This window comes from Oreochromis niloticus, linkage group LG9 (assembly GCF_001858045.2).
Source record: "Oreochromis niloticus isolate F11D_XX linkage group LG9, O_niloticus_UMD_NMBU, whole genome shotgun sequence".
NCBI classification, from domain to species: Eukaryota; Metazoa; Chordata; class Actinopteri; order Cichliformes; family Cichlidae; genus Oreochromis; species Oreochromis niloticus.
The window spans coordinates 3751736-3777967 of record NC_031974.2 but is presented as its reverse complement, the minus strand read 5'-3'; the positions used below and the strand labels follow the sequence as shown (position 1 = coordinate 3777967).

Genomic DNA, 26232 nt, shown 5'->3' with positions numbered 1-26232 from the left:
GTGTTATAAAACAACAATACTAAGTGTTTCTGCCTCCTGTCACAGCTCGATTGTGCCTCTGCGTTCCCACTGAACACTTCTTTATGCTCCTACTAAAATCTGCTGTTTGGAAAATTAGCATGTGAGATAGCAGAGCTTGACATGATTTTAAAATGTGTTCACTTTGACTGAAAGTTAACTCAGCCTATCACAACATGATGTTGACTGTTGCTCCTCCCATCTCTTGCTCCACTTCCTTATCCAAACTTGGACTCCCCGGCTCAAGTCAAGAACAAAGATGGCAGTGAGGGCGAGTGTTAGCATCATGAATGCTCATTTGGAGGCCTGGGGTGCCAAAAACGTCTAAACCTGGAGGGAGGGATTAAGACAGAACAAGTGAAAAGGTGATGGGGGATAGATGGATGTGGAGAAATAGATGGGAGGGGGGTTTCCATTCCTTTTAATATGCTCATGTCCCAAAGAAGCACAGGGAGTCACTTTACCCTCGCTGTATTTTTAGCAGCCAAGAACACAGAGAGAAGCTGGGATCCATGTCACTCTTTATCTCTCTCGCTCATTAACACATGCATTCCCGTAATATCCACCTAAAAATCCTCTGATTGATGGAACGTTTTGGCTAGTTCGGTGTTCCTCAGGGCCTCAACATGACTTACCAAGTCAGATCGACGTGATCCTCAGTGCTCTGTAACTCCTCACAGTCTGGGTGTATTTAAACAGCAGCTATGATACTGATTAAAGATGATTTTAGCTTCGATCCACCTTCCCCTTAACGCTCCCACTGCATTTTGGCTCATCTCTTTTTAGCCTCCCTCCGTCCCTCCTCTTGACTCCGATCACCCCCACCCCCCTCCCTTTCTCTCCCAGTAGGGTGGAGTCTATGAGTTGATCTGAACAGTTTCAGGGTCAACCTCCAGTCGTAGAGGGGTGATCTGGTCCTCCTGCTTTCTTTAATTTTCCTTTCTGAGGTCTTCCTTTGGATATTCCGTGTTTCGACAGTCATCCTCGAATTCATATCTTTGTTCTTCACATCTTCTTTCAAATTTCACTCTTAACTGGAGTACATTTTACTGGAGTTTGCCCGTCCAATTCATCCTCCTCTTCCTCATTACTTTGTTCCTTCTCTGGATCACTGGACACAAACAGCTGATCGACCAAGCAACGAGAATATTACCAGCAAACCAAGCAGCAAGAATGACCGATAAACCGGGGATGACGACTGGTGGCGGAGATGATGCGGGTAGCATCATGGCGTTGCTGGAACGCGTGGCGGGCCTCATGGACAGCGTCCAGGTCACACAGCAGCGCATGGAGGAGCGTCAGCTTGAGCTGGAGAGCACGGTCAAAACCATCCAGGCCGATGTTGTCAAACTGACCAATGAGCACGCCAACACCAGCTCTACCGTCGACCGGCTGCTGGAGAAAACACGGAAGGTCAGCCGGCACATCAAGGACGTCAGGGTGCGTGTGGAGAACCAGAACATCAGGGTCAAGAAGGTGGAGGCCACTCAGGGTGACCTCCTCGCCAAGAACAAGTTCAGGGTGGTCATTTATCAGGTAAGACTCTCATGCGTTCTGTGTTCTTAATATGTGATGCTTCATGGATCAAGGAATGTTGGAAACTTCTGGACATCCAACCAAAGGATTACTGACGTAGTTCTTCTTGTTTGAAGATCAGTGGATGGTTGATTCAGTAGATCTGAAATGACAAACGCAAACTAAACAAATGAACCCTGAAAACTAAACTGGATCCAAGCGGGCATATCAGCAGTTGTCAACAGTCAACACCAGCAAAACCAGTTCCAATAATAAAGATATCATTTGGAGCTACCAGCCCGGGGAACTGGTTTAGCCTCTGTTACTGGTCTGTGTCTAAAGGTGGCCTGGTGAAATGCTCCTACCATACAGCACCAGTGCAGTTAGCATTGTTTTATCACCACAAAAAATCCTAAATCTTAGAAAGAGGACTTTCTTTTATTTCTGTATTAAGCAGCCAGAGTAATGGATTGGCTCACTTTGGGGTTTGAACCTCTGCATCATTATTTATTTAGTCCACAGTAATCCTGGCAGCCGGTTTCATCAGGCCACAAACTGAACTTTTGGACTGTAGAAGTTAAAAAGGCCAGCTGGTGTTTGACGAATGATGACTGTAAAGGTGGATCCAGCTGGTTTATGTCTAAAATAGGCATTCGCTCACCTGCAGGTCTGGAAGGCGAACTTTAATTCCAAGAAAAGTCAGAGGATGTTTTTATGAAATACACCAACTGTTGATGGGCGGTGGTCACTGATGTTAAACTCAAAGTGAGCTGCAGTGTAGTTGTGATCTTTACTGGAGTTTAACATGACTGTTGTGTTCTTTGAGAACATGTTTGTGACCATCTCGTTTTATTTTTATGTCACTGTTGATTCACATCTGAGTTCTTTTAAGATTCGCACCAGCCGATGAAAGTCTCAGTCTCAACCTCTGAGGTTTGAAATAGCAACAAGCACACCGGGATTCATTTTACTTCTTTGGCCTTCACAGTTAGCAGCTGCCAGCATGACAGTGACGCGGTTATTTTAGCCCTGGATAAGCTTTCAGTGTGCTGAAAGGTTACGCACAGACCTGAAGCTCACAGCGAGTCATGTACTGTAGAAAACTAAAGTAGAAGAGGACTGATTTCAGACTTGTGTGCAGCTCACGTATTATTGATTTCAGATTATCATTATTATTATTAACAGTTATAAAAAGATTATTATTTATGTTTTTATAACTGAGTTGGGCAAAAATTTTACACAAAGACGAGCTGTTAAACCAGCAACGCTCAAAGATGCAAACACACATCTGTAAATTTTATGCAATAAAGAGACACTGATGCTTCGTAACACAATGAAACCTAATTTCATCAAAGAGCGCTGCTTTTAGTTCACTGTGTGAAGAATCAGCTGATTTAAGCACTTGTTAAACATTAAAACGTTCACTTTAAGTGACGCAGTGAATTTAGCATTCAAGTTAGCATGTAAGCTAGTGCGGGGACTGCAGGGCGTGGTTCTGTTACTGCGTCAGGTTGCAGTCCCGTCAGTGAGGTCACACAGAAATGCAAACATCACGCCGTGTGGGATGGAAGCAGAAATAGGAAAGACCTCCATGTTTACGTTTTGTGAATGTTCACATCAACTCAAGATGTTTTTAGATCCTGTGACGCTACGTTCTCGATTCTTAGACGAACGCTGATGTTTGGTACGTGTGCTCATCCCGAAGCTCTCAGAGACTTCATGAGTGACGATCACACTCTGACTAAATAAACGACACTGTGACTGTGGAGTTTCCTCTCATGTAGAGCTGTGACTTTTACACAGCAGGCAGTCACATCCACCAAGGCCTCTTTAGGAAACACCTCCCAGCTCTTCTTTTCCAAAATGAAAGCGTGTTGAGCTCACAGAGCTGCTGTACTGTAAGTGACTGAGCCAGCTGACTGCTGACAAACCAGGTTATTCTGAGTCTGCAGCTCCTCCATCTCCTAATATAGTTGTCTGCCCTCCCTCACTCTCTCTCTGGCAGTGAATCATTTCATTAGCTGCTGCCTGCTCCCAGTTAGACTGATGGAGGAAATCCTCCCAGTGGAAGCAAAAGCTGTGGGGGGTCAGCACACAACCCATGTCAGGAGGTCAGATGGGCTCATAGCCTTCGACCCTCCATACTTGGCCTCCTGCAGTCTGGCAGAGCAGAGAGGTCCCCGAGTTTCCTTTTTTAACCATAAAGAATGAGTCAAATGGTTAAACTGTTTGCTGTTGGACGAGTCCATCCAGCTCAGGTTTCAGTCCTGGTCTCGGTTCAGGAAAGATGACCTCAGAAAGCTGCACACAGTCACTGCTGTGTGTTCAGCATCAAACAGCCTCACAGTCGGTTTGTGCACAGATGAACCTGATGACAGCAGGATGATCAGAGCGATTTAGAGGCTGATTTTTTACCGTTGCTTTCTTTTAGCTCGTTAGCTGCTTCCTGCTGAGTGTGCTGTGTTCATCAGAGCTGTGGAAATATCAGCTCAAACATATCAGGTGTCACATCATACCTGTGATGCTTCTGTTAGCATGCTAACTACAAGTTAAGGAACAGGTTCATTTGGGTTTAACTGCAGGATTATTCAGACAAATAAGTCAAAGATGAGCAGATTGGGAACAGAATTCACCTGAAACTTTAAAAAATGACGTGAAAAACATTTTTTACAACATCAAACAGACTGATGAGGAATGAACAGTGTGACGGCAATAACAGTGTTCATGTAGCTGATTAAAGTCGACCAAATGTAAAAGCTGAATATGAAAATAGTTTTCAGAATCAGTTCAGCTTTGATGTTTGTTTTCAAACCATCCATAAGTAATCAGATTGGATTCCATGTTTCATGGATCATGTTGCTGATTAGATTCATTTCCATGTGATCTGCATTCAGTAAACGCCGACATTTCAAAGTAACTTGAGCCCAGCGTTTATGGATCCCATCGTCAAAGTATGAACTTCAGCTTCCTGAGACGACAGGATGGCGACTCGGATTTCCTGATCGGCTCTTTTCCGCTCTGGTGTCCAAACTGCTGCACGTGATGCTCACAGCACATCTACATCTAATTCACGGCAGATCAACATTATAAACAGTCTCATCTGGACTGTTTTCATTGAGTTGATTGAACTGGAGGCTGGTTTAAGCAGCACACCTGCTACTAGCCTGTGGGGTCAGACTGCAGGTTTACTGGGCAGCTCCCAGTATGAATGAGTGGGACTGTGGAGCTGTAGCTTCACTCTCTGCTTTTCTGCGTAATCTGATCTCAGAGTTACAGACAGATGCACGGCGTGACGCAGCCTGGAGCTGAAAGCGATCCCGTGTTGCTGATATGTTTAGCTTCCTGCAGGCGCGCGCTGAGCTGCAGAAACAGGTGCTGCAGGTTATTTCTGGATGCAGGATCACGGCCCAGCACAAGTCTGCATGACACACTTCAGACAAAGACACAATTACATCTGACATCACTGCTAAACTTTGTCCACCAAAAAACATGGACCATTGAATCGGTTTGTTTTCAAGCTTGTTCTTTGCTCTCTCCCTCACTCTCTCTCTCTGTTTCTCAGGGTGACCAGGAGGTGAAATCCGTCGCCCCGGGAAACGAGCCAGAGGAGCCCAGCAGCAGCGGGGCCCGGGCCAGAGCCGAGGTGGAGCCCGACAAGTTCGAGCTCCCTCCAGAGTCGGACGAGGAGTACATGGTGGTGGAGGAGGCTGACTCCTCGGCAGCCAGCCGCATAAAGAAGACGGGGCTGACGCGCATCGAGAGCTTCAAAGCCACCTTCTCCAAGGAGAACATGAGCAAGACCCGCGAGAACCTGGGCACCAAGGTGAACAAACTCGGCGAGCGCATCGTGACGGCCGAGAGGCGCGAGAAGATCCGCCAGTCCGGCGAAAGGCTGAAGCAGTCGGGAGAGAAGCTGAAGGACACCATCACCAAGAGTGTCCCAGCCAAGCTCAACCTGAAGAAGGAGAGGACTGTGGCAGAGGGCCAGGAGGGAGCCGAGGGCGTCACGGAAGGAGCTCTGCCCGTCCCTCCTCCCAAGGGCCGCAAGACCAGCCCTCACGCCGCCAGGCCGGCCGAAGACGAGGGCAGAGCGGAGGGATCTGAGGTGCCGATGTACGACATGAAGCAGCTATCCTAAAACCAGATCTGGGCCCTTTCTTTGGACTTCTGAGACACACTGAGAGGAAGGTTTTTGGGTAGCTGTACAAGAATAAATGATTCATTAAAAAATAAAATAAAGATTATTTTGTGTTGAACACTTGAAGGAAGCGAGCAGAGAACAGATCCAGTCAGACTGAACATCAAACCCAAGTGTTCTTTCGGACATTTACCATCAAATCCTGAGTGAAGTTATTTTTCTGTCTCATGTTCAATAAACAGTGAGCTGGAAAACCGAAGAACAGACTTCAGACGTTCCCTGCAGAGTTTCTGCTGCATGTTGCTGAGACTGAGCTGATGATGAAGCTGTGATGGGTTTATGGCACGTTTGGTTCTGGAGAAGAGTTTTACTGTCGGTGCAGGTGAAATGATCAGAGGTTACAGCCTCTGGTTAAAGTGGAGGCAGAGATCAGGACGGCTGAGCAGCATCAGTGTTAGTAACACAAAGATCACAGAATGGGATCATCCACACAACACTAACATCTAAATCCACGGCAGGAACTCTTCCAGTGTCCTGAAAACTCTGCGATGCTGAGATTAAAATCTGTCTGCTCATCTTAATGCAACATTTACTAAAGTCTGGTAGAAGTTTTACTGATTTCCAGTCACTTAGCAGACGTGTGGATAGGTGGTGGGTTGTAGAGCAGACTGAAAGCTTTAAGTTCATCCTCTGATTAAAAACTCAGACCCACAGATACTTACACGCTGGTGTAAGACAGGAAACAGCAACACGGCAGCCATCTTTTTCCTCCCATGATGACCAGTGTCCCAGCAGCAGCTGGGGTTTGTTAGATCCTGTTCGATCCAGAGGAAACAGGCTGAAAGAGTCGATCGGGGGGATCATGGTTTTATTATGTACTCGTTATGATTGAAGCTCTGGTTGTGTGTTAGAGACAGAACCTGCAGATTCCTCCGCTCTGCCTCCTCCTCTGCAGGAATCAGCCTCTTGGCTGGTTTTATTCACCAACGTGAATAAAATCATCAAACTAATCCAAGTTCATTATGAAATGTCTGAAAATGGAGGAATAAATCTGTCAGTTACGTATAAAGTTTGAGTTTGTCAGTGTTTTACACGCAGACGCTCGTCAGATGTTGAATGTTTAGCGTGAATGTTCCACATCTGGAGAAACCTCCAAGATTAAAGCCAGTGAAAGGTGAAGAGTTTCTGCAGCAGCCGCACTTCCTGCAAATCTGTTCTTTCAAAATAAAGTGAAGAGTCTAAAATTATATTCACGACAGGTTTAAAGGTGAAGGTGGTCACATGGTTTTAGTGGAATGCCTACGTGGGCTCGTCTGAGTGATTTTGATTCAGATTCGTGCAGCGTGGAGCAGTAAACACTTGTTTTTGTTCATCTGGACTCATGAATGATTCCAGTTAGCACATTTCCAGCCAATGAAATGTAACTACAGATGAAGACAAACACATTTAAACTGCCTGACTCTCGAGTGTGGCTGCATGCTCCCATTTTCAGTCTGTTTTAGTTTTCAGTTTAGAGGAACGCTGCAAACAAAAACTTCTTTCTTGTGAGGTTTTGTTGGCAGACTGATAAAAGCAGCAGCAGCTGGTGTTTGATGAGGCAGACGTGTGTTTCCTGTCCTGTAATAATCAGCTTGTTACCATCACATAATGAACTCAGCCGTGACCAATGAGGCCGTCCTTGTGCGGTTCTCTGACACCAGCACTGATTCTGACTGTGACCTTCACCTCTGCGGGGTCGCCTCTGCTCGTGGCTGAGCTCGTCAAAATAAAAGCTTCTTCATTTCTGTGGCTGAAGAGGAGTCTGCTCTTCTTCACCAACAGGAAGTGAAACATTTCTCACTAATTCTGAAATCTTCACTTGTCTCACAAATTCACAGTAACACACACATGGTTGTGTTTTCATATCCTTGTGGGGACATCTATTTGACATCAGCCTTTCACTCTAACCATTAAGACTGAATGCCTAACCCTGACCTGACAGTCCCCGACACTAAAACCACATCCTGAGTCTCAAAAATGTCTTCAAACTTGTGGGGACGGGCATTTTGGTCCCCACAAAGACATGTAAACATGTACACACACACACACACACACACACACACACACAAACACACACACACAAACACACACACTCCTCGTGCATATGGTACGACAACGTTTCCACATGCCCCTGGTACACTGCGCAGAAACACTTTGCCCCCTCCCACCACACACACACACACACACAGGTATTAATGACCTGACAGGTTCATGTTTGGGGTTTTTAGCATCTTTGTGTGTCGGTCAGATTTAATTCTCTCTTGTTTTGAGGTTTTGTGCCTTTTTGTTTCATTCTTTGTGTGTTTATTGTCTCTTTAAGCCTTTCAGGACTCGTGCTGTCGGCTTTTTCCTGCTGTGTTATTAGTATTTTTAATTTCTAAACTTCTTCTAAAAGAAGGACGATGGAACATTTATGTGCAAATAAACATGATCATTTAATGTTTTTGTCAATCATTAAAAAATAAATCCTGGTCTTTCATTTTGGTGCTGCATTGTTCACAGAAACACATATTTTCCTGTTTCTTTCTGTTTGTGTGTTTTGCCTGTTTAGCGCTGCTGAGCAGGAAAACCCAGACGAACAAAAACCTCTTTTAAGTAAATGTTTGAGTCACTTTGGGTCTGAACTGTAAAAAACTGCAGAGTGAAACAGATTTGAAGGCATCACAGGAACAGCCTCACATTCAAAACATGAATCAGGGGACTTTTATTTTGAAACACTCAGGAAATGACAGAGGGAAAGTTTTTTAATTAAAACAAATTATTTTATGCATTCTAAGTTCATACAAGCACCGAAACTGTGATGATCCTCACATCAGCTTTACTGTGTGAGGTCACATACAAAATCATTAATGTTACTATTATTACTGAATAATAATGATTATTATTATGATTATTATTATTAGAGACTTGCAGAGATGTGGAAACATTTTGATTTTCATAAATTTAACAGACTAAAAACCTACAAACATGTTTGGTGCTGAAGAAAAATGGAAACTATCAGAAAATCAGAATAAAAAAGCTCAAACTGAAACCTGTGGGGAGGTCTGAGTGAGACACAGCAGAGCCCCACGGTGAGTGTCTGTCCGTGTCTGTGGAACAACAGCGTTTGGATCACTTGCAGTCGCAGAGCAGCGCGGCGCCTCGCAGCGCGGCGCCTCGCAGCGTCCAGCGCTCGGGCGGCTGCACGCTCCTCAGCTGCAGGGAGAAGATGAAGTTCAGGTCGGTGCGTCGAGGCTTCTTGTAGACGGGACATGAGTACAGGCTGACCGCCCCCCCCCGCCGCCAGGGGGACGCTTACTGTCGGCCATGTTGGCTGAGCTGACGGCGAAGACGTGGACCACAGGGAGGGGGGTGAAGAGGACCTGAGGGGCGGAGACAAACTTATTATTACTGAGCAAAAACAAAAATACTTTGATTTCATTTAGTTCCTAAATTTTAGTTTAGATTTAGTTTGTAAATCAATTATTAATTCATAATTTTTCATTAGATTAATCTTTTAAAAAATCTTAAAATGTTTTTATGTTAATTTACAAAAAAATACAGAAACAGTAAAACGTTGGACTTTTGTTTGAACATTGAAGTTTTTTTTAAAGCTTCAGTTTATTATTTTAATCTAAGTAAAAAAAAACCCACTGATTTTAAAAAGACTAACTTTGGGCGGAGCCTCAGCGAGTTTGGCGCCACGTCTGTCCCATCCCGCTCCACCCAGAAAGAGGCCATAGATATAGACTCCACCCACATCTTCAGGGGGCGGAGCTGAGACATCCTCCCTCATCATCTTGGTGACATCGTTGCTAAGGGTGACCGTGTCCAAGGCCCAGCCCCTGGACAGGTTGGAGCGTGTCGTCTCCTGGCGCATGGCGGTCAGGAAACCCTGAAGAAACAAAAAACATTCGGAAAGAAAACTGAAGAATTCCAAAACTCCAGATTTCCGGAACAATGAACCAACCTGCGGGTTGAAGAAGCTGGTGAGCCAGAACTGGTTGGGCCGGCCGGCGCTGATCCACGCGCTGAGCTGCTGGTTCCTCTCCAGCAGCTCGCTGAACCAGAAGCCGAGCGTGGCCGACGGCCAGCTGAGCCTCAGCCACAGGCGCGGGATCCGAGCATCGAACATGCTGTCGAGGGCGTCGCGCAGGTCTTCAGACATGATGATGGTCCCTGCAACGGAAACACGAGTCAGATCGAGCGTCAGTGAACGTGTGTGTGTGTGTGTGTGTGTGTGTGTGACACTGACCATCGATGGCCAGTCTGAGGTCAGTGAGCATGCTCCGTACGCTGCTGATGACACGCTGCATTCGGTCCAACTCCTGTCGGAGGAAGATGTTCATTGGCTGAAGAGGACCCATCTTCTGGAGTTGACCTTTGACCTATAAAACACACAGAGACGTCATGTTTCTCCAGAGGACTCATGAACGTGTTTGATGGTTCAGAGATGCTCAGATTCTGCTGATGATTTAAAGTCTGAATTCATCTAAAAGAATCAGACGCTGACAAATCTGCTGTCTGAAATCTGTTCACTCGTTTCCATCATTCACTGGGCGACGGTCGGGGTCAGCAGCCGGGCTCTAGAGTACAACCACACTGTGCTTTATTGTCATATTTTGATCTCTGCATTCTTTATCACTTCCTGTCAAAGTTCAATAACATTAGCTTAGCATAAACATTAGAAACAGGAAACAGTTACCCTGGCTCGGTCCAAACGTACCCAAATCTGCTCACCTGCATCTCTGACACTCGTGTATTAGCACACTGTTTGTTTGAGCTGCACAGAGCTGCATGTGTTTCTTGAGCCCAACAAAGCTGCTTTGAACATGAGCACATTTTTGTTTTTGACTTTGCAGCTTGTTGCTTACACAGCAGATCAGCTGTTTCCAGTATTCATGCTAAGCGAAGCTGAGCTAGCTGGCGGCTGATTGGTGGGATTGTGTTCTTCCTCGAGTTTTGGGTCGGCCGTTCGGTGCTAAACAAACACCTCATGTGGGATGTAGTCAGGTGGCAGCTTCTCCAGCATCTCATTGGCTAGTCTCTGCACAGTGTCCTCCCTGGTCTCCCCGGCCCCGCCTCCGGTGTCCTTCGGTTGGATGTTGATTATGGTGCTGAGCGTGTCATTCGCCAGGTTGGTCTGGTAGGTGATGTCAGCGTTGGGGTGGAGTCCAAACACCTGTAAACAGGAGGACAGAGGCTTTTTGTGACATGTGACTGGGCTAGTACTGCCTCAGTGTGGACGCGTCCCGTCTCTGAGCGTGCTCAGACCTCCGGTGAGTCGACCAGCGGCAGCCCCTCGATGTGCTGCAGGACCTCCTGGATGCTCTTGGCCTTGGCAGGGATGCTGTAGCCCTTAAAGAAGCAGAATGCTTCACTGAAGGTGCTCTCACTGAACCAGACACTCGTGAACGTGTTGAGGAGCCGTTTGTCCAAGTCATCCGTCACCCGACCGCCATACTGGACTTCACCTGGAGAGCAGACGTGAAGAGAGAGTCAGGAAGATTTCTGGAGAACTGGAGGGTTTGAGGTTTCTCTCATAATCTGATGGATGAAACGTTAGCGGTAGAAAGAACAGAGCAGGTTTAAAGAGGGCTGACCGAGCATGTAGCGCAGACAGCTCCAGTTCACGCCTCGCTTCACGTCCAGGTTGTCCAGGTGGTTCTGCACAAACTGGATGCTGGAGGTAAAATCTGCCTGGTTGAACTCGTAGGGGATGTTCCAGCCGAGCGGACCGAACTTACGACGCTCCTGATGGGATAAAGAAGAAGAAGGAGAAATGATAACATCAGAATGATCTTACAGGAGCTGTTTTCCACAAAGAAACGGTGGATTTATGAATCTGATCGTGTGGCTGTTGGCAGATACCTGCACGGTGGTGTGGAGGAAGGCCACAGCGTACAGCAGAGGCTTCCACTGAGGCAGGTTGCTGATCTCCAGCTGGTCCTGAGTGACACCATTAAAAGTCCTCTTCAGACTGGCTTTCATGCCTGATGCCGACAGATAAAATAAGTGGGAAAGTGAAAGACAGCGAAGGATCAATAAAAATTCACGAGTTCATCAGGATCATGTCTCCTACCGAGAGGAGGTTCATTGGTGAACTTGATGGAGGACTGAAGGAAGGTGATGGGGAACCTGCTCACAAACACAAACACAGTCAAGCAGCTCTGCAGACACAGCTGCTGGTTTAAGCTGAGACTAAATGTGCCGTAAAGTAAACCTGCAGAGGGGCCGCCAGGACTTACAGCAGGACGTCAGACCTCGTCATTGTTACCTGGGGTGCACGTCGGTCGTCAGCCACACTCGGAAATCTTTGTGTACGCTCTCCGGCACCGCTGTTGAGACCGTCTCCAGCAGCTCATCCAGGAAGTCCAGTCCCAGGTGGCAGTTCTGGAGGAGGAGCCAGCCGCCATCCAACATGCTGTTGGCCAATAGCCTGCGAGCGTGAACCTCTTGGCCCTGACCCATGGAGATGGGACGGCACGGCGCCCCCTGCAGCAAAAAAAAAAAAAACCAAATCTGGGCTTTAACAAAATAAATCAGTATTTTTCCTTAATTTGCTTTTGCTCCTGTACTTTCAGTTATTTTTCTATAAATACACAAAAATGATTTCTGTATTTCCTTGTGTACCCCGGTCATCTGCACTCTTTAGATTGAAATTAAATATCCCATCATTTGCTTAAATAGGATTTATGACTATTTTATTCGTACTTATGTATTAATTATTTAGGTAGTTTCTGATGTTTTTCCTTTTTATTACATCATCGTTCACCTCCGCCCTTTCACTACTCGCCCTCACCTTATTCTTGGCTAATCTCTCGATGTTCTCAGGCGGGTCGGAGCCCATCGACAGCAGACACACCATTGGTGTTCGGTTGTTGCTCTCTGCCAACATGGCGTCCAAGTCCAGGACCGAGCCTTCGGCGTACTGTTGGCGCCTGCAACCGTCAGCTGTTAGCCTCCACATTAACCACAGTCTGCTCTGTCAGATCAAATCAGCAGTCAGACCTGAGCGATGGTCCGGTCGGGGCACCAGCTCCGGATGAGCAGAAGCTTCCGGAAGGTGTCGAGCTTCTCCTCGTAGCCATCGGGCAGCGGGGCGTCTTCTGGCGCTGGATGGTCGAACCACACTTTCCAGGCGCGCTCGTTCTGGTTCACCTGGTTCACAATCTGGAAGAACGCAGGCAGGCTGGACAGCTGCACCAGGTTCAGCCAGGTCTGGTCCAGGATCCAGCGCCGTGGTTTTGATTCTACAGAGTTCAGGTCCAGAGAGGCTCCGCCTACACCGAGAGAGAAACAACTTTCACTCTCAAAGGACTCTGCAGGATGCAGGAGAAGAAAGGAGGAGGAGGAGGTAACCTTTGATGAAGGTGAGCACCTCCACGTGCGAGATGATTCGGGCCTGCAGGTCGATCTTTAGAGCCAACAGCAGAGTGAAGAGCAGCTTGTGTTCCTCGTACAGACCTCTGGCTGTGTAACGGTACACCTGAGGGACAGACAAACATCCTGAACCTCCACTCGAGAGCACGTTACAGGAAAGAAAGGACAGCCCTGAGGTGTGCGCTGATGAGGAGCACCTGGTAGGTGAGGAAGCTGATGATGTTGCTGATGCGTTTGGAGGTGACCTGCGACCTGGCCGAGTTCTGCATGGACGAATCAAAAAGCCCGAGGAACTGCCGCAGCGACGTCTGGTACATGACGTTCACCAGCGACATCTCCACAATCAGGAAGTAGAGGATGCTCCCCCTGGTGGCCACTGGTCGGTACTCCTCCCTGGCCTGGTTAATCTTCACCTCTGTCTCCGCGGCAACCGTCAGCTTCTCACTTACCTGGAAGATAAAAGGACTCGCTGACTTTCATACAGGTTCCTTTAGCTCAGCGGACCCCAAACACATCCTCCAACCACACACACATATTTGGTTTTCAAACTCCATGCAGTTTATTTCTCACCACAAACATTTACTAAATAATTAAACAAATAAAAGTAAACTGCAATAAATTACAGGTAACAATAATATAAAGTACTAACTCTTTTACGCCACACTTACACGGGTAATTTTGAAAACGCAGCTGTTTCTATGCGTTTGGGGCTTTCGTCTGCACGTAAACGACGTTTCAAATCACCGAAAACGGAGAATTTTTATTTTTATTATTTTTATTTCATCATTTATTATCATTTATTATAATTATTTTATTATTGTATTTAAATTTTATTATTATTTTATTTTTTATTTTAACTGGAGAAACTCTTACAGCGGATTTATTCTTCACATTTCCAGCTGCAGACTTTTATTCTTGGACGTTAATAGAGTGCAGCTGATGATTTTTAAATGTTTTCCTCGATGAACATTACAAACATGTATCACAGAATAAGGAGACGCGGTGAAGGAGCAGGTGGTACCTCCTGAGCGGTGATCTTGGTGACGCTCAGCACCTCGATCAGAGACTGGTCCTCCACCAGCGAGCCCTGTGTGCTGGTGAGCCTGAACAGCAGGCTGTCCTCCAGCTCCTGCATCTTCCTCTTGTTGGACGTCACCTCCTCCAGGAGCTTCACTCGCTCTGCCTCCATCTCCTTCATCAGAACACGGGAATCATTTCAAAATGAGGGCAGACATATTTAATCCTCCTTCAGTTCAGTGCACAGAAACTTTATCTTTGTTCGTGGCCTGTTTGGCCTCCGCTGAGATGTTGGGCGGACACGTGGGTTCAGACGTTCCCACCAACATAAAGCAGACAGCATGAGTGTGTGGTGTAAAACATCTTAATGTGGACGTGCCGAGCGCTACAATGGCCTTCAAACATACCGTAGGAAATGTAACTAGCTAACTCATTAACTACGTCACTGATTGGATAACTGGCGGGTGGAGTGACCTGCTTCTCCAGCAGGATGACCCGTCCCAGCAGCTGGTCCTCCAGGCCTCTCTGAGTGACGGCGAAGTCCACCACGGCCGTCCTGGCGCTGACCTCAGGGCTGTATGCTGGGTTGGCCATCTTGGTGGTGATGTAGAGCCTGAAGCCCTTCATTACATCCACCTCCTTGTCTCCAACCTTCACCTGCAGGAGGAGGAGAAACATCCGTTACTGTGTCTTCTTCCTCGTTTAGCCTCCGGTCCAGATCAGCTGTTTTACCTTGTAAGTGGAGCCAGACTTGATGTAGTTTTTGTCCAGTATGTTGTCCAGGACGGGGTCCAGTTCCTCACCAACGTCCTCCAGCAGCAGGGGGCGCCCAAGAGACAGGCTGTCCTCCAGGTGGGAACGGAAGTATTTGTGGTTCAAAGACGTCACCTGAGCCACAGAAGAAGAAAATCACGAACAGTCAGCGAAGCGCTCGAACTTTGAGTCACGTGCTGACGCTCTCACCTGCAGCTGCTGGTCTCGCTCTCTGTTCTGGATCCAGGTCTTGCCCTGGCCCTGGGGGTCTATCAGCAGTGGGTAGCGGGACGCCTTCGTCACCACGATGCCGTTCTGGATGGACAGGTCGTCGCTGGGTAAACCCTGCAGGTTCCACTCGCTCACTGTGGTGTTGTCCACCAGCAGACCAATCACGTTCAGCTCCTGCAGGAGAAATGGAGTTACATCATCAGCAGGTCAGAACGAGCTCGTTCAGCAGGGTTTGGTTCCTCGTGTTTAAGAACCAACAGAAACAAGGCGGCTGTGATGTGTTTCATCATCTGACCAATAACATGGCTGCTTTGACTTCACTGTCCAAGACGTCTGAGCTGCAGGTATCTGTGTCTCTGGGACACACCCCTACTGTCTGTGGATTCTCTGTATAAACATTCAGCCGTGACATCTTACGGGACTGAAGGGGAGGAGCTTCTCCTCCATCTCTTTCCTCCACAGCGTCAGCAGCAGGCTGCGGTACTCCTGGTTAAAGGGGCCAGCGTAGGACAGGAAGCCTGTGGCCAGAAGGACGTCCCCCACCAGGTGTTTGATCTGAGTCTGAAACCCCGCGCTGCTGTCGGTCCAACGGACCTGAGGCAGGTGTGGCCTTCCTCCACACCACCGTGCAGGTATCTGCCTCCTGAAGACGAGGTGTGAGATGAAGGAACGATGGACCAATGAACCGTTAGATGGATGGAAGGTAGAAGCTGACCTTTTCTCCTCCCAGGCCGTCGATCAGAGCGCGAGCGTTGGCCATCTTCCGGCGGCAGGCCTGGGCGTCATCCTCCAGGTCCTGCTTCTCCTTCATGGCAGCGTCGTAAAGCGCCCGAAGGTCCAGATCAGACACATTTACCAAACTTTAAGTTCAAACATAATAATCGATTAAAATGTTATCAGTGCAAAAAGAAGAGAGCGTACCAAATGAGTGGAGACGAAAAACTAAAGTGTCCAAACGACTGAGTGAGTTTCACAAAGACAGATTTAACTGATAGCAAACTGCTGAACTACAGATGGTCACGATTCTCAGAAGGTTCAATACTCAATAAACCATAAAAACAACAAACCAGTGACCATGAAGTTTGTATTTTCCCTCATTTCTTGTTACGGCTGCTGTTTAAGCACCAAAACAGAGGAAGGCTGCAATGCTGCTGTGCACAAAAACTCTACAAGAACCCAAATAAAACTGAAGAGAAAACCTGCAGTGACAGTGAAACAGGAAACTGCCTCATGATTAGAGATTTGACTGATTTCAGTTCAGTCTTTATTAAAGACGACAGTCTGAGAGCGGGAACACAAACACACTTTACCTGCACCGCGTCCAGCTGTTTAGCATCCAGCTGTTCCTGAGCCTTAGTGAGTTCAGCCTGAGCCACCAGCAGACGGGCCTCCTGCATGGCCAGGTTAGCCTGCACACACACACACACACACACACACACTATAATGAGCGCCTGTGTCAGGCTGGCTCCTGGTCTCATGGATACTGACAGCTCTGCGTTCACCTTCAGAGGAAGAACCTCCTTGTTGATGCTGAAGAAGTCGACCATGGCCTGAGTCCAGGAGCAGAGCCCCGCCACGTTCCCACAGATCCTCTTGGCCGTCTCCATGTTGTAGTCGTCCATGTGGAGGTAAGGAGCGAGCAGCTCCACCACCTCCTCTGTGATGGAGTCCTGCAGCACCGAGACGTCAAACATCACCTCAGTTCATGCATTCATGAAATCTGCTCTCAGTGCAGATCCACGAACTTAGAATCATTTTACTGCAACGTGATGTCTGTTTGGCTTATTGCTGCATTTCCTGTCTTTATTTTTTATCATGATCATGTCAAAGTAAACAGAATCTTATGACAATATAATAATATAAACATAAACATAAAGCTGGACTTTATGATGACAGAGAGCAGACGGATGGATCAGCTGACGCTCCGAGGTTCTCCAGGCGGAGCGCCGGCCTCAGAGATCCACAGCTTAGCAGGTATGTGACACACGGAGAGACAGCAGGTGATGAGACCATGAGAGGGGAGTTTCCCCCTAACACACACACACACACACACACACACACACACACACACACACACACTCAGGTGTGTGTGTGTGTGTGTGAGGTCAGCGTGTGTCCATCTGTCACTTCTTCAATAGAGTGTGTGAAGCTTCATGAACATGAGGACTCAAACTCAGGTTTATGCTGCAGCTGGAACAAGTATAATAATACCAGCGTGTGTGTGTGTGTGTGTGACCTTGCTGAAGTTGAGCAGGCTGCTGAGGAAGGCCGAGTTCTGCATCAGCTTCATCGCCTCGGCCCACGACGGTCTGGGACAAGGTCGTTCGGGGTCAGAGGTCACGGCGTCGACCTGAGAAAGAGGACAGAGATTTAGAAAGCATGTCGTGAACACTCAGAGGGAACGTTTCAGGCTCCGACCGTGACCTTTCTCTGGAACAGCAGCAGCACGGCGTCCATGATCCTCATGATGAGATGAGGAGGCTTCTGCAGCTTCCTCACCGTGGAGATGTCTGCTGGTTTGATGGTCTGCACACAGAGACAAACTCTGAGGCTGAACATGTGACACATCAACGTAGATGACGAGCAAACAGCACACGGTGACAACATGTGAGTCTGAGTCAGATCACAGGAGGACAGCGTGTCGTGGAAACATGCAGGCAGGTCGTTTAACGCTTGTTGTTTGTCTGCAGAAGCTTTGATGATCTCTGAGGTTCTCTCATGAACGCTGCTCAGAGCCGAGGTTCATATGGTTTTACTTACAGTTCAGATTTTATCAGCTTAGTTTCAGATCGGTCCACTGGGCCCTCCACCATGGGACTACCACCCAGTACACACTGCACCATTGAAGCTGACACTGGTGACCAGTCTCACTGACACAATCACTCATTTTCTATCATTAAGCATCGTTCAACATGTGGAGCGGAGGCGGCCTGCTCCATCACCTGAGGGATGCAGGTGCTGCTCTGGTTTGGAGGTGGCTGCTGAGAAGCAGCAGAACATGGACAGTTTCAGTTTGTATTATTATTGTAACACAGATGTAACTGTGAGCAGGTGTGACAGGACCAGCTCTATTTACTGTCATGCAGACACTGAGTGTGTACGTGAGTGAACACGGCCTCAAACCTGTGAGCACACACGGACGTTTCAGCTAAGATTGTTTCTCTGTGATCTTATTTTATTTCAGTTTTTAGTTCAGTTTGAGTCAAATTGAAGCCAGTGAAGCTTTGACTCTTCTGTTGTCCCCCACCTGAAGCACCTGTAAAGTCATGTAAAGACTCAGTGGACGAGTCCACGTGGTCACAACAAACAGACGGACACACGGCCGCTCACCATCTGATGATGAAGCTTACGCCGCTCTGACCTGAGCGGTCTGTGGAGGACATGTAAATACAATGGAGGACTGAGTGTAACCTGTAGCGCAGCCTCAGCAGCCTGCAGAGCCGGTTTCGCAGCCTCCAGTTTGGACTCTGCTGCCATTTTATCGGCTTCGATCTCGTCCACGATGAGCTGAGCTTTATCCTTCACCTTCTGCACCTGCTGCTTCACCTGTAACCACAGAGCGGGGCATTAAGCGTGCGTTTGTGTGATCCACAGCTGGCTGACTCCGCCCACTTGTAAAGCTCCCGGTTTACATTTAGTTAAAAGAAAAATCCCAATAAAGACTGTGTAGCACAAACGGAGGATGTCAGAGGTTTAGCCCAGAGTCAGACACATCTGTGACATCACTCAACGTTTCAGTGTTTCATGTTGTTTCCTCTGCAGTTCTGTTCAGTTACATGATGACAAACAGCGTCTGAGGCTCCTTCACGTTAGCTTTATGTTTCATAACAGACTAATAAAGATTTCAGACACGTCGCTGTTGACCTGCGGTCTCGCTCGCTAACAGGAAACATGTTTTTTCACCTTTTCGGCAGCCTGAGCTTTGGCCGTGACCTCCTGCAGGACCTGGTCTGCCCTCTGGGAGGCGACGGCGAGCTCCTTCTCCTTCACCAGCAGCTCCTCAGAGAGCTGAGACACCGACTGCTCCGCCTCCATCAGTTTACACAGCCCTGCAGGAAGCATCACAAGCACGCGCAGCATCAGCTCGCCTCTCCACCTCCACCTGAGACAGGAAGTACAGGACGGTTTAGCCCCTCCCATCAAACCATCCTCACCTGTCTGCATGCGCTCGGCCAGCGTGCCGACGTGAGCGATCTTCTCCGTGTAGACCAGCTTGTAGCTGTCGATGAAGGACAGGTAGGACTTTGGCGTCACAAACGTCTGGCGGCGGAAACGCTCAAAGTACTCGCCACACTTCTCTGCCACCAGGTCCTGTGAACACCTCGGTCATGTGATCAGTCCGCTCAACACGCTGGCAATAATAAGGTACCTGATCACTGTGGGAGCGCTACCTGGAAGGTTCCCATGGTAACCACAACGCTTTGCTTGACGTCCTCTGAGCAGCGGAGGTCCTGGTACTGAGACAGGAAGTGATGCGATACAGCGATGAGGGCGTCCTGAGGCCAACGCTGGAACCAGTCCACTGTGCAGCTGGAAATCAGACCCGGGAACTGTTCAGGGCAGAGGTCAAAGGTCACTGATGAGAAACAGTAATTCTTAGGAGGACAGAGCCTTTGGCTCCACCAGCTTACATCATCATCAGGGTCATGTGACCTGAGAACCTGAGTCCTCGCCGCACCTTTAAGGCACGAGAGCGAAACTTCTCCCCGACAGGCGAGAAACAGAGGACCACGTGGAGGTTGCTCCGCACGCGGGACAGGAAAAAGTCGTAGAGGTTCTCGGGTGTCGGCGGGCGGCGAGGATGCTGGCGCTTCATCACGGGAATCAGGTCCTGAGTGATGTCATCCAGCTCGTCTCGAGCAAACAGGTTGGAAACTTCAGCGCTCGCCAGGACGTTGTTCATGTATTCTGCAGGAGAGGAGACAGGAGTCAGAAAACAAGACGGGCCCTGACCCCATGACCTCCTGACCTCTGACCTTTGCTTCCATCAGCAGGACAAACAAACAGTGTAAAAAAATCTGTTTTCCTCCTTTTACATTCAGACTTCCTGATATTTCACATGATGATTCACATGAACAGATAAAGTTTCAGCTGATGTTTGTTCTGCTGTGGTGCAAATTAAAGACGTGAGCGAGTTTCTGCTGTGACTCATCAAAGCTGTCAGCTGATCGTTGGCACCCAGGAAGGCTTCTTCTTTGATGTCACTGTCGCTGAACAGGAAGGTGACGCCTTTCCCGCGCTGACCGGCGATCCGATACAGAGACTTCAGATCCTCCAGCAGGTTACTGCTGCTGTACGACCTGCGGCACACACACACACACACTTATACTGTAAGTAATACAGAGAAACCCCAACAATCAGACGATCCCCTATGAAGGAAAAACTCCCTTTCAGCAGGAAGAAAATTCATTTTTATTGTGTTAAATATTTGTTGGGGGCCAAATGTTTGAAAAGTAAATGAATGTCTTCCTCCGTCACCCCCAACAGGTGGTGGCAGATGGCCCCGCCCCTCCCTGAGCCTGGTTCTGCTTCTTTTCTTCCTGTTCAAAGGGAGTTTTTCCTTCCCACTGTCACCAAGTGCTTGTTCACAGGGGGTCGTCTGATTGGTGGTGTTATTGTAGGGTCTTTATCTTACAGTATAAACACAGTGAGGCGGCTGTTGTTTAATTTGCTGCTATATAAATAAAATAGTTTATCACAGAATTTCATTTACAGACTTTCTTCTGCGGGTTTGTGAGGAGTTCTACCTGAAAGGGAGGAGTGTGAATATATTGTGGATGAGTGGACACTGGATGATGATTGGATGAGGGGACACTGGATGATGATTGGATGAGGGGACACTGGATGATGACTGGATGAGGGGACACTGGATGATGACTGGATGAGGGGACACTGGATGATGACTGGATGAGGGGACACTGGATGAGGGACACTGGATGATGACTGGATGAGGGACACTGGATGATGATTGGATGAGTGGACACTGGATGATGATTGGATGAGTGGACACTGGATGATGACTGGATGAGGGACACTGGATGATGATTGGATGAGGGACACTGGATGATGACTTGATGAGGGACACTGGATGATGATTGGATGAGTGGACACTGGATGATGATTGGATGAGGGACACTGGATGATGACTGGATGAGTGGACACTGAGACTGTGTCCCACCGCTTGTTTAGACTTCTGCCCAATGACCCGCATAAACAGTAGGCGGAGTTTGTTTTTCACACCTGACTTATTTGTGTTTATTTTCCGTTGGTCACGATGAATCGCAGGAAGCACACACCTGCTCAGTGTGATCTGGAAGGTTTGGTATCCTGCGATGAACGACGCGAGCCTCGCCAGGCTCTGCTTCCCCGACCCTCCCACCCCGACCAGCAGGGCGTTTCCTTGTGGCGTCCTCAGGATGCGTGAGATCCTCATAGGGTGGATCATCGCGTCCTGTCGTTGGACCACACACAGAGGGTCACCATCAGCTGATATGAACAAAGATCATGTGTGAAGGTGAAGAGTGTGACAGGAGTCATCATCACCTTGAAGAAGACCAGGTCCATGGCTCCGCCTCTCACCGCCTCGTTGTACTGCTGCTGAAAAACCGACAGCCGCTCTGCCAGAAGGTCCAGCGATGGGATTGGCTCGTACACCTGTCAATCATATCGGTGTCCACACTTAGAAACCATCAGAAAACGATCCAACACTGAGGAACCTGAAGACTTTGGCTCTTCTCATCTTTGCTGGACTTTATTTCACTTAAAAACAGACTAAATAAAAAATTCACTTTAATAAAAATATTAAAATAAATCAGATTCTGAGACCTTCGGAGCCTCCAGCTCAGCGTCTTCAGGTTCATCTCCCGTCGCCTCCGGGGCTTCACGCAGGAAGTCCACAAAGCAGCTGTTCCACTGAGCATGCTCAGTCAGAGCTCTCCCATGATCCTCCACTGTGACCTGAGGGAGAGGAGCGTTAGATACAGTAAAGAAGATTTACTCACTGCTGTTTACGCCGCACTTTAAATAAACAGTTGTTGTTGTGTCATGAGATAAGTTCCTGTATCATCTTTAATCTGTCGGCTCTGATTCCAGAGACGTTTATTGGACAACAAGGTTTTTATTTTGCACTGAAAATTCAGTTTTACACAGAAAGACTTTTAGACGTGAATCAAACCAAGAAACAGAAGCAGGAAGTAAAACACATAACTGAACACAGAGTCAGGTGGAAACAATCAGGGCGGGAAAAACACAATGACAGGAAGTAAAAGCAGACACACAAAAAGACGACAAAAACAAAACACAAAGAGTGACAAAGACGCACAGACAGGAAACACAGACGCAACACGAGAGCCGACAGAAGCGGACCAAAGATGTAACGATGACGTTCATACAGCTGCTGATTTTATTCCTCAACAAAAGTCTGATATCAGATAAATAAAGATTATTCTGAACTGTGACTCATGCAAAGCTCCTCTGGTAGCAAATCATCTGTAAAAGAACGAAATATTTGACATTTTGATCATTTATTTTACTGTAAAAATGAAACTCAGTCTTTGCCAAAACAAGCAGCAGATGATGTTCTTTATGTTCTGTAAGCTGTGACTGAGGGTCACAGTGATGATGTCAGAGCGCACACACCGCCTCCACGATGCTGCCGAACGCTCGTCTGTCGCCGCCGTCGACGAATCGATCGGCGATCGCTCTGCAGCACTCGTGATGGAAGAGAGCCGAGAGGAGCTCAGAGCTCTGACACACCTCTGACTTCACCGTGAGGATCCCCTGAAACACACAGGGACTCGTTCACATCGCCGGGTCAGAGTTGCTTCAGTATAAATGTGTCAATAAGAAAAATCTCAGAAAAAAAGAACAAAACGTTTATTCAGGATTAAAAGAAGAAGAAATCAAACTACGTGTGATTTTTTCTACCTGCCAGATTCTGCTGAGGTCACGCAGGTTGAAGATGTAGTGAAACTTTGCAGGAGACGGTAACATCTGAGGAGAGAGAGAAGATCTGAGAAACATCCACAGACTGAATGCAAACAAAATCAAGTCAAGCAAAATAAAGTTACAATTACAGCAAAACTCATCAACATGTCAAATTTGTTGGGGTGCCTGGGTCGTCGAGCCAGAGTTTTCAGTTTGACATTATTATTGAACTTTGATAATATTTATCATTTCTGGTCTTTTGGTTTCTTTGTTCGAGTTCTCTGTCTGTGGTTTCTGTGTCCATAGCTGCTCTGTCTCGCCTCGTCACGGCTGCGTCTGTGTTGTTTCCTGTCACGGCAGATCTGCCTGAGAAGTTCTGCTTTGTCTTCTTTTTCTCTCTCTCTGTCGCCTGGGCGGAGTTCATTGTGGGCTCCGCCTTTGGCCTACATACCTGGGAGATGATCAACACCTGCGCCTCATTAACTGGCCTCTACTGAAGGGAAGAAGCCAGACTGCTCTTCGCTGGATCGTTGCTTGACCTGTGTCAGTGAAATCCCGGCTTGGACGCTACAGTCTAGTTCCTGCGTTTCAGCTTCTTGTGTTAACGCTTTTGTTTCCTGTGTACAGACCCCCTGGACCTGCCCTGGTTCCCTACGGAGTTTCTGGTGCGAGAGAGGAGTGAATGACGCCAAGAGAGGCTGAAGAGGAGTGAGAGTGTTCCCCTGCTTTTCCCCGTGGATTCCCTGGAGCCCTGATCCCCGCACGCTTGTGTATAGCACTGAGTCACTGTCACACATTTCACCTGGTGTTTGTGAAGAAAAACCTTCTGTTCTTCCTTTGAGCAAGGAGTCCTGCGTTTGAGTCCCCCCACCCCAGTGACCGGAACATTTCCTCTTTTACTTTAACATGAGACTCGGACTTTCAATATGTCTGCTTTTGCTTCCTTGTGTCGTCAGCCCTGATTTGTCCCAGCTGTGTTTCCCTCCTGTCTCCCTGATTGCTCGCTCTGTGTATTTAAGTCCTGTGTTTTCTTGGCTCTGTGTCGTGATCTCCCTCATCTCACACTGTGTTCTGTTTGCCAGCCTGCCTGTTTAGTTTATTTTCAGTTTATTTTATGTATGAGCAATAAAGCTGTTTCACTGCACTATTTCACCTCTGAGTCTGCAGTTTGGGTCCTATCTTGGGATCAGGTGTTTGAAAATCTGAATCTGTGCAGTAAATGTGACCTTCAAATGAAAAGAGACATTTAATCTCCATAATCATTAAATGAAGGGGTGAACCAATCACGAGCATAGATCTGACACAGGATGGAATGAAGTTTGATGATAATACTTTGATTATCAAGTATTGATTATCCTGATTAGAACAAAGTGCCTCCTCATGTCCTCCATCCTCACATAAATATATGAGAATTAACCTGAAAAAAGCTCAGAGGGGATCTTTTAGTGATTATCAGCTGCTTTAAATATTATTTTTTAATGACTGTTTATAAAGAATTAAATACATTTTAGCCTTCTTTTATTCTGAAGGTCCGATTTGATCTTATTTAAAAAAAAACAAACCTTCGCCTTCACGGCCTGCCACACCCGCCTGGTGGAGGGGACGAGGGCGGCGGCGAGCTGGCACACCGGGCCGGGGAAGCCTCTGTCTGGGCAGAAGTAGCCCTGAGCCACAGTGCCAAAGATCTTATCGATGGAGGAGTTGGAGGGCAGCGTGCAGTTAAAGATGGAGAACTGACGCTTCAGACGCTGAGGGATGTCGTTCCGACCGCCGCCGGGGTGAATCATGGCTGCCACCAGCTGGTAAAGATCATTACACACATCAGTCAGTCACAGAGCAGGTGATCTAACATCATCATCATCATCATCATCTCTCTGATGGTTTATGATTTAAAACTTTTCAAGGAATCCCTCAAACCAACAGGTTTGTGTTCACTTCATATATTTCCCTCCACTTTATTAGGTACACCTGTGATACTCCAGTATATCTGTAGCTCCTCCTGCCTTTGCTCACAGTAATCTTCATCAGTCTGTCATCATGGAAACATCCAGAATGTGCCACAGCGCTCCAACCACAGCCAAACTTCACCTGAACATCCACCACAGTGATGAACTCTCCTGGACGATCCAGGCTGTAGAAACCTCCCTGCTCCATCAGCTGACGCACAATCTCATTGGTTATCTGAGTGAGATGTGGGGGTGGGGGCGTGTCAGAGATATAATAATCTGATTGGTTACATGCATATTAAAGAGAGCACGGTGGGGGAAAACTGAGCTGATTGGTTGTTTGTGATGTGAGGTGGAGGTTATTCTGTGAGAAACAAAGAGGTAAGCTAGCAAAAGTTTGACCAATCACAGAGAGCCTGAAGCCCACCTGGTCGCCCCATTCGTTGATTACGGGCATGTTGATGTCATCTATGAAGACGGTCATCCTGCGTCCGGCCGGCGGCCCGTAGGTGGTGCCCATGCGTTTGTCGATGTAGCTCTCGAGCGTCCTCTGGAACATGCCGGGCAGCGTGGCCGAAGAGAAGTTCACCGTCTTACTGAGGTGGAGCTCTGGGTCGAGCTTTCCAGTGTAGCCCTACAGGGGGAGCCAGAGAGCAAGCTGCATGCTGTAGGCTGTGCTAGCCTGTGCTGGTGAACGGTTGAGCGCACTCTTACTTTAATCATGACGGTTAGGGATGCAACGATACCAATTTTTTCAAACCGATCCGATACCGATACTTGGATCTGAGTACTTGCCGATACCGAGTACAAAATCCGATACTTCTACCACACACAAGTTAAACTTAACCAGCAGTAAAGAAACGACCCCACACAACTCTTTAACACAAACGAAACGTTTACTGAACGTAAGGGCAGAGACAAATACTGTACAACACATCCCTTTTTTAAACTCAAATGATATTCCAATTCCTTAACCAAATGAAATACACTGTATAAATGAAATAATTCCCTTTCAAATTATATTAAACAACCCAACTTATGTTATCACCTTTTGGTAAGTGACTCACTAATATACACTCCAAAACACGTTATATAACTCCACTAAACATACAATATTCACACATCGGCTCCACACACACTCACATTCACACTTGTTGCAGGCCTGTTTGCTGCTCACGCAGGACGATGGAGAAAAATCCTCTTCTCCCCAGTAAGAGCACAAAAGTCTGACTTACAGTTCCGTTGCTCGGTAGGTCGCCGTGTACCAGTCCCACACTAAATCCACTC

At 47.5% G+C, this 26232-nt stretch overlaps 2 protein-coding genes across 2 annotated transcripts; one reads left to right on the top strand and one right to left on the bottom strand.

Moving 5' to 3' along the window:
* The first annotated feature begins 868 nt into the window (after nt 1-868).
* Nucleotides 869-6741, top strand: cavin4b (caveolae associated protein 4b). The gene is made up of 2 exons (XM_003457166.5): nt 869-1554; nt 5096-6741. Exons 1-2 carry the CDS (start codon nt 1192-1194, stop codon nt 5669-5671), a joined length of 939 nt encoding a protein of 312 aa, XP_003457214.1. The 5' UTR covers nt 869-1191; the 3' UTR covers nt 5672-6741.
* Nucleotides 6742-7826: 1085 nt separating this feature from the next.
* Nucleotides 7827-25668, bottom strand: LOC106097643 (dynein heavy chain 5, axonemal). Its single transcript, XM_025910537.1, has 34 exons — nt 25660-25668; nt 25373-25579; nt 25088-25180; nt 24562-24798; nt 23000-23065; nt 22712-22852; nt 21899-22030; nt 21617-21727; nt 21370-21524; nt 20252-20373; nt 19705-19981; nt 19465-19603; nt 19228-19384; nt 18977-19122; nt 18485-18619; nt 17498-17599; nt 17310-17423; nt 16576-16743; nt 16384-16482; nt 15053-15247; nt 14822-14977; nt 14564-14746; nt 14094-14264; nt 13421-13521; nt 11967-12185; nt 11772-11827; nt 11561-11682; nt 11293-11443; nt 10964-11163; nt 10683-10871; nt 9945-10077; nt 9660-9868; nt 9363-9584; nt 7827-9072 (listed from the first exon to the last, which is right to left on the bottom strand). The coding sequence occupies exons 1-34, from the start codon at nt 25666-25668 to the stop codon at nt 8926-8928; spliced, it is 5064 nt and encodes a 1687-aa protein (XP_025766322.1). The 3' UTR covers nt 7827-8925.
* Nucleotides 25669-26232: the final 564 nt, after the last annotated feature.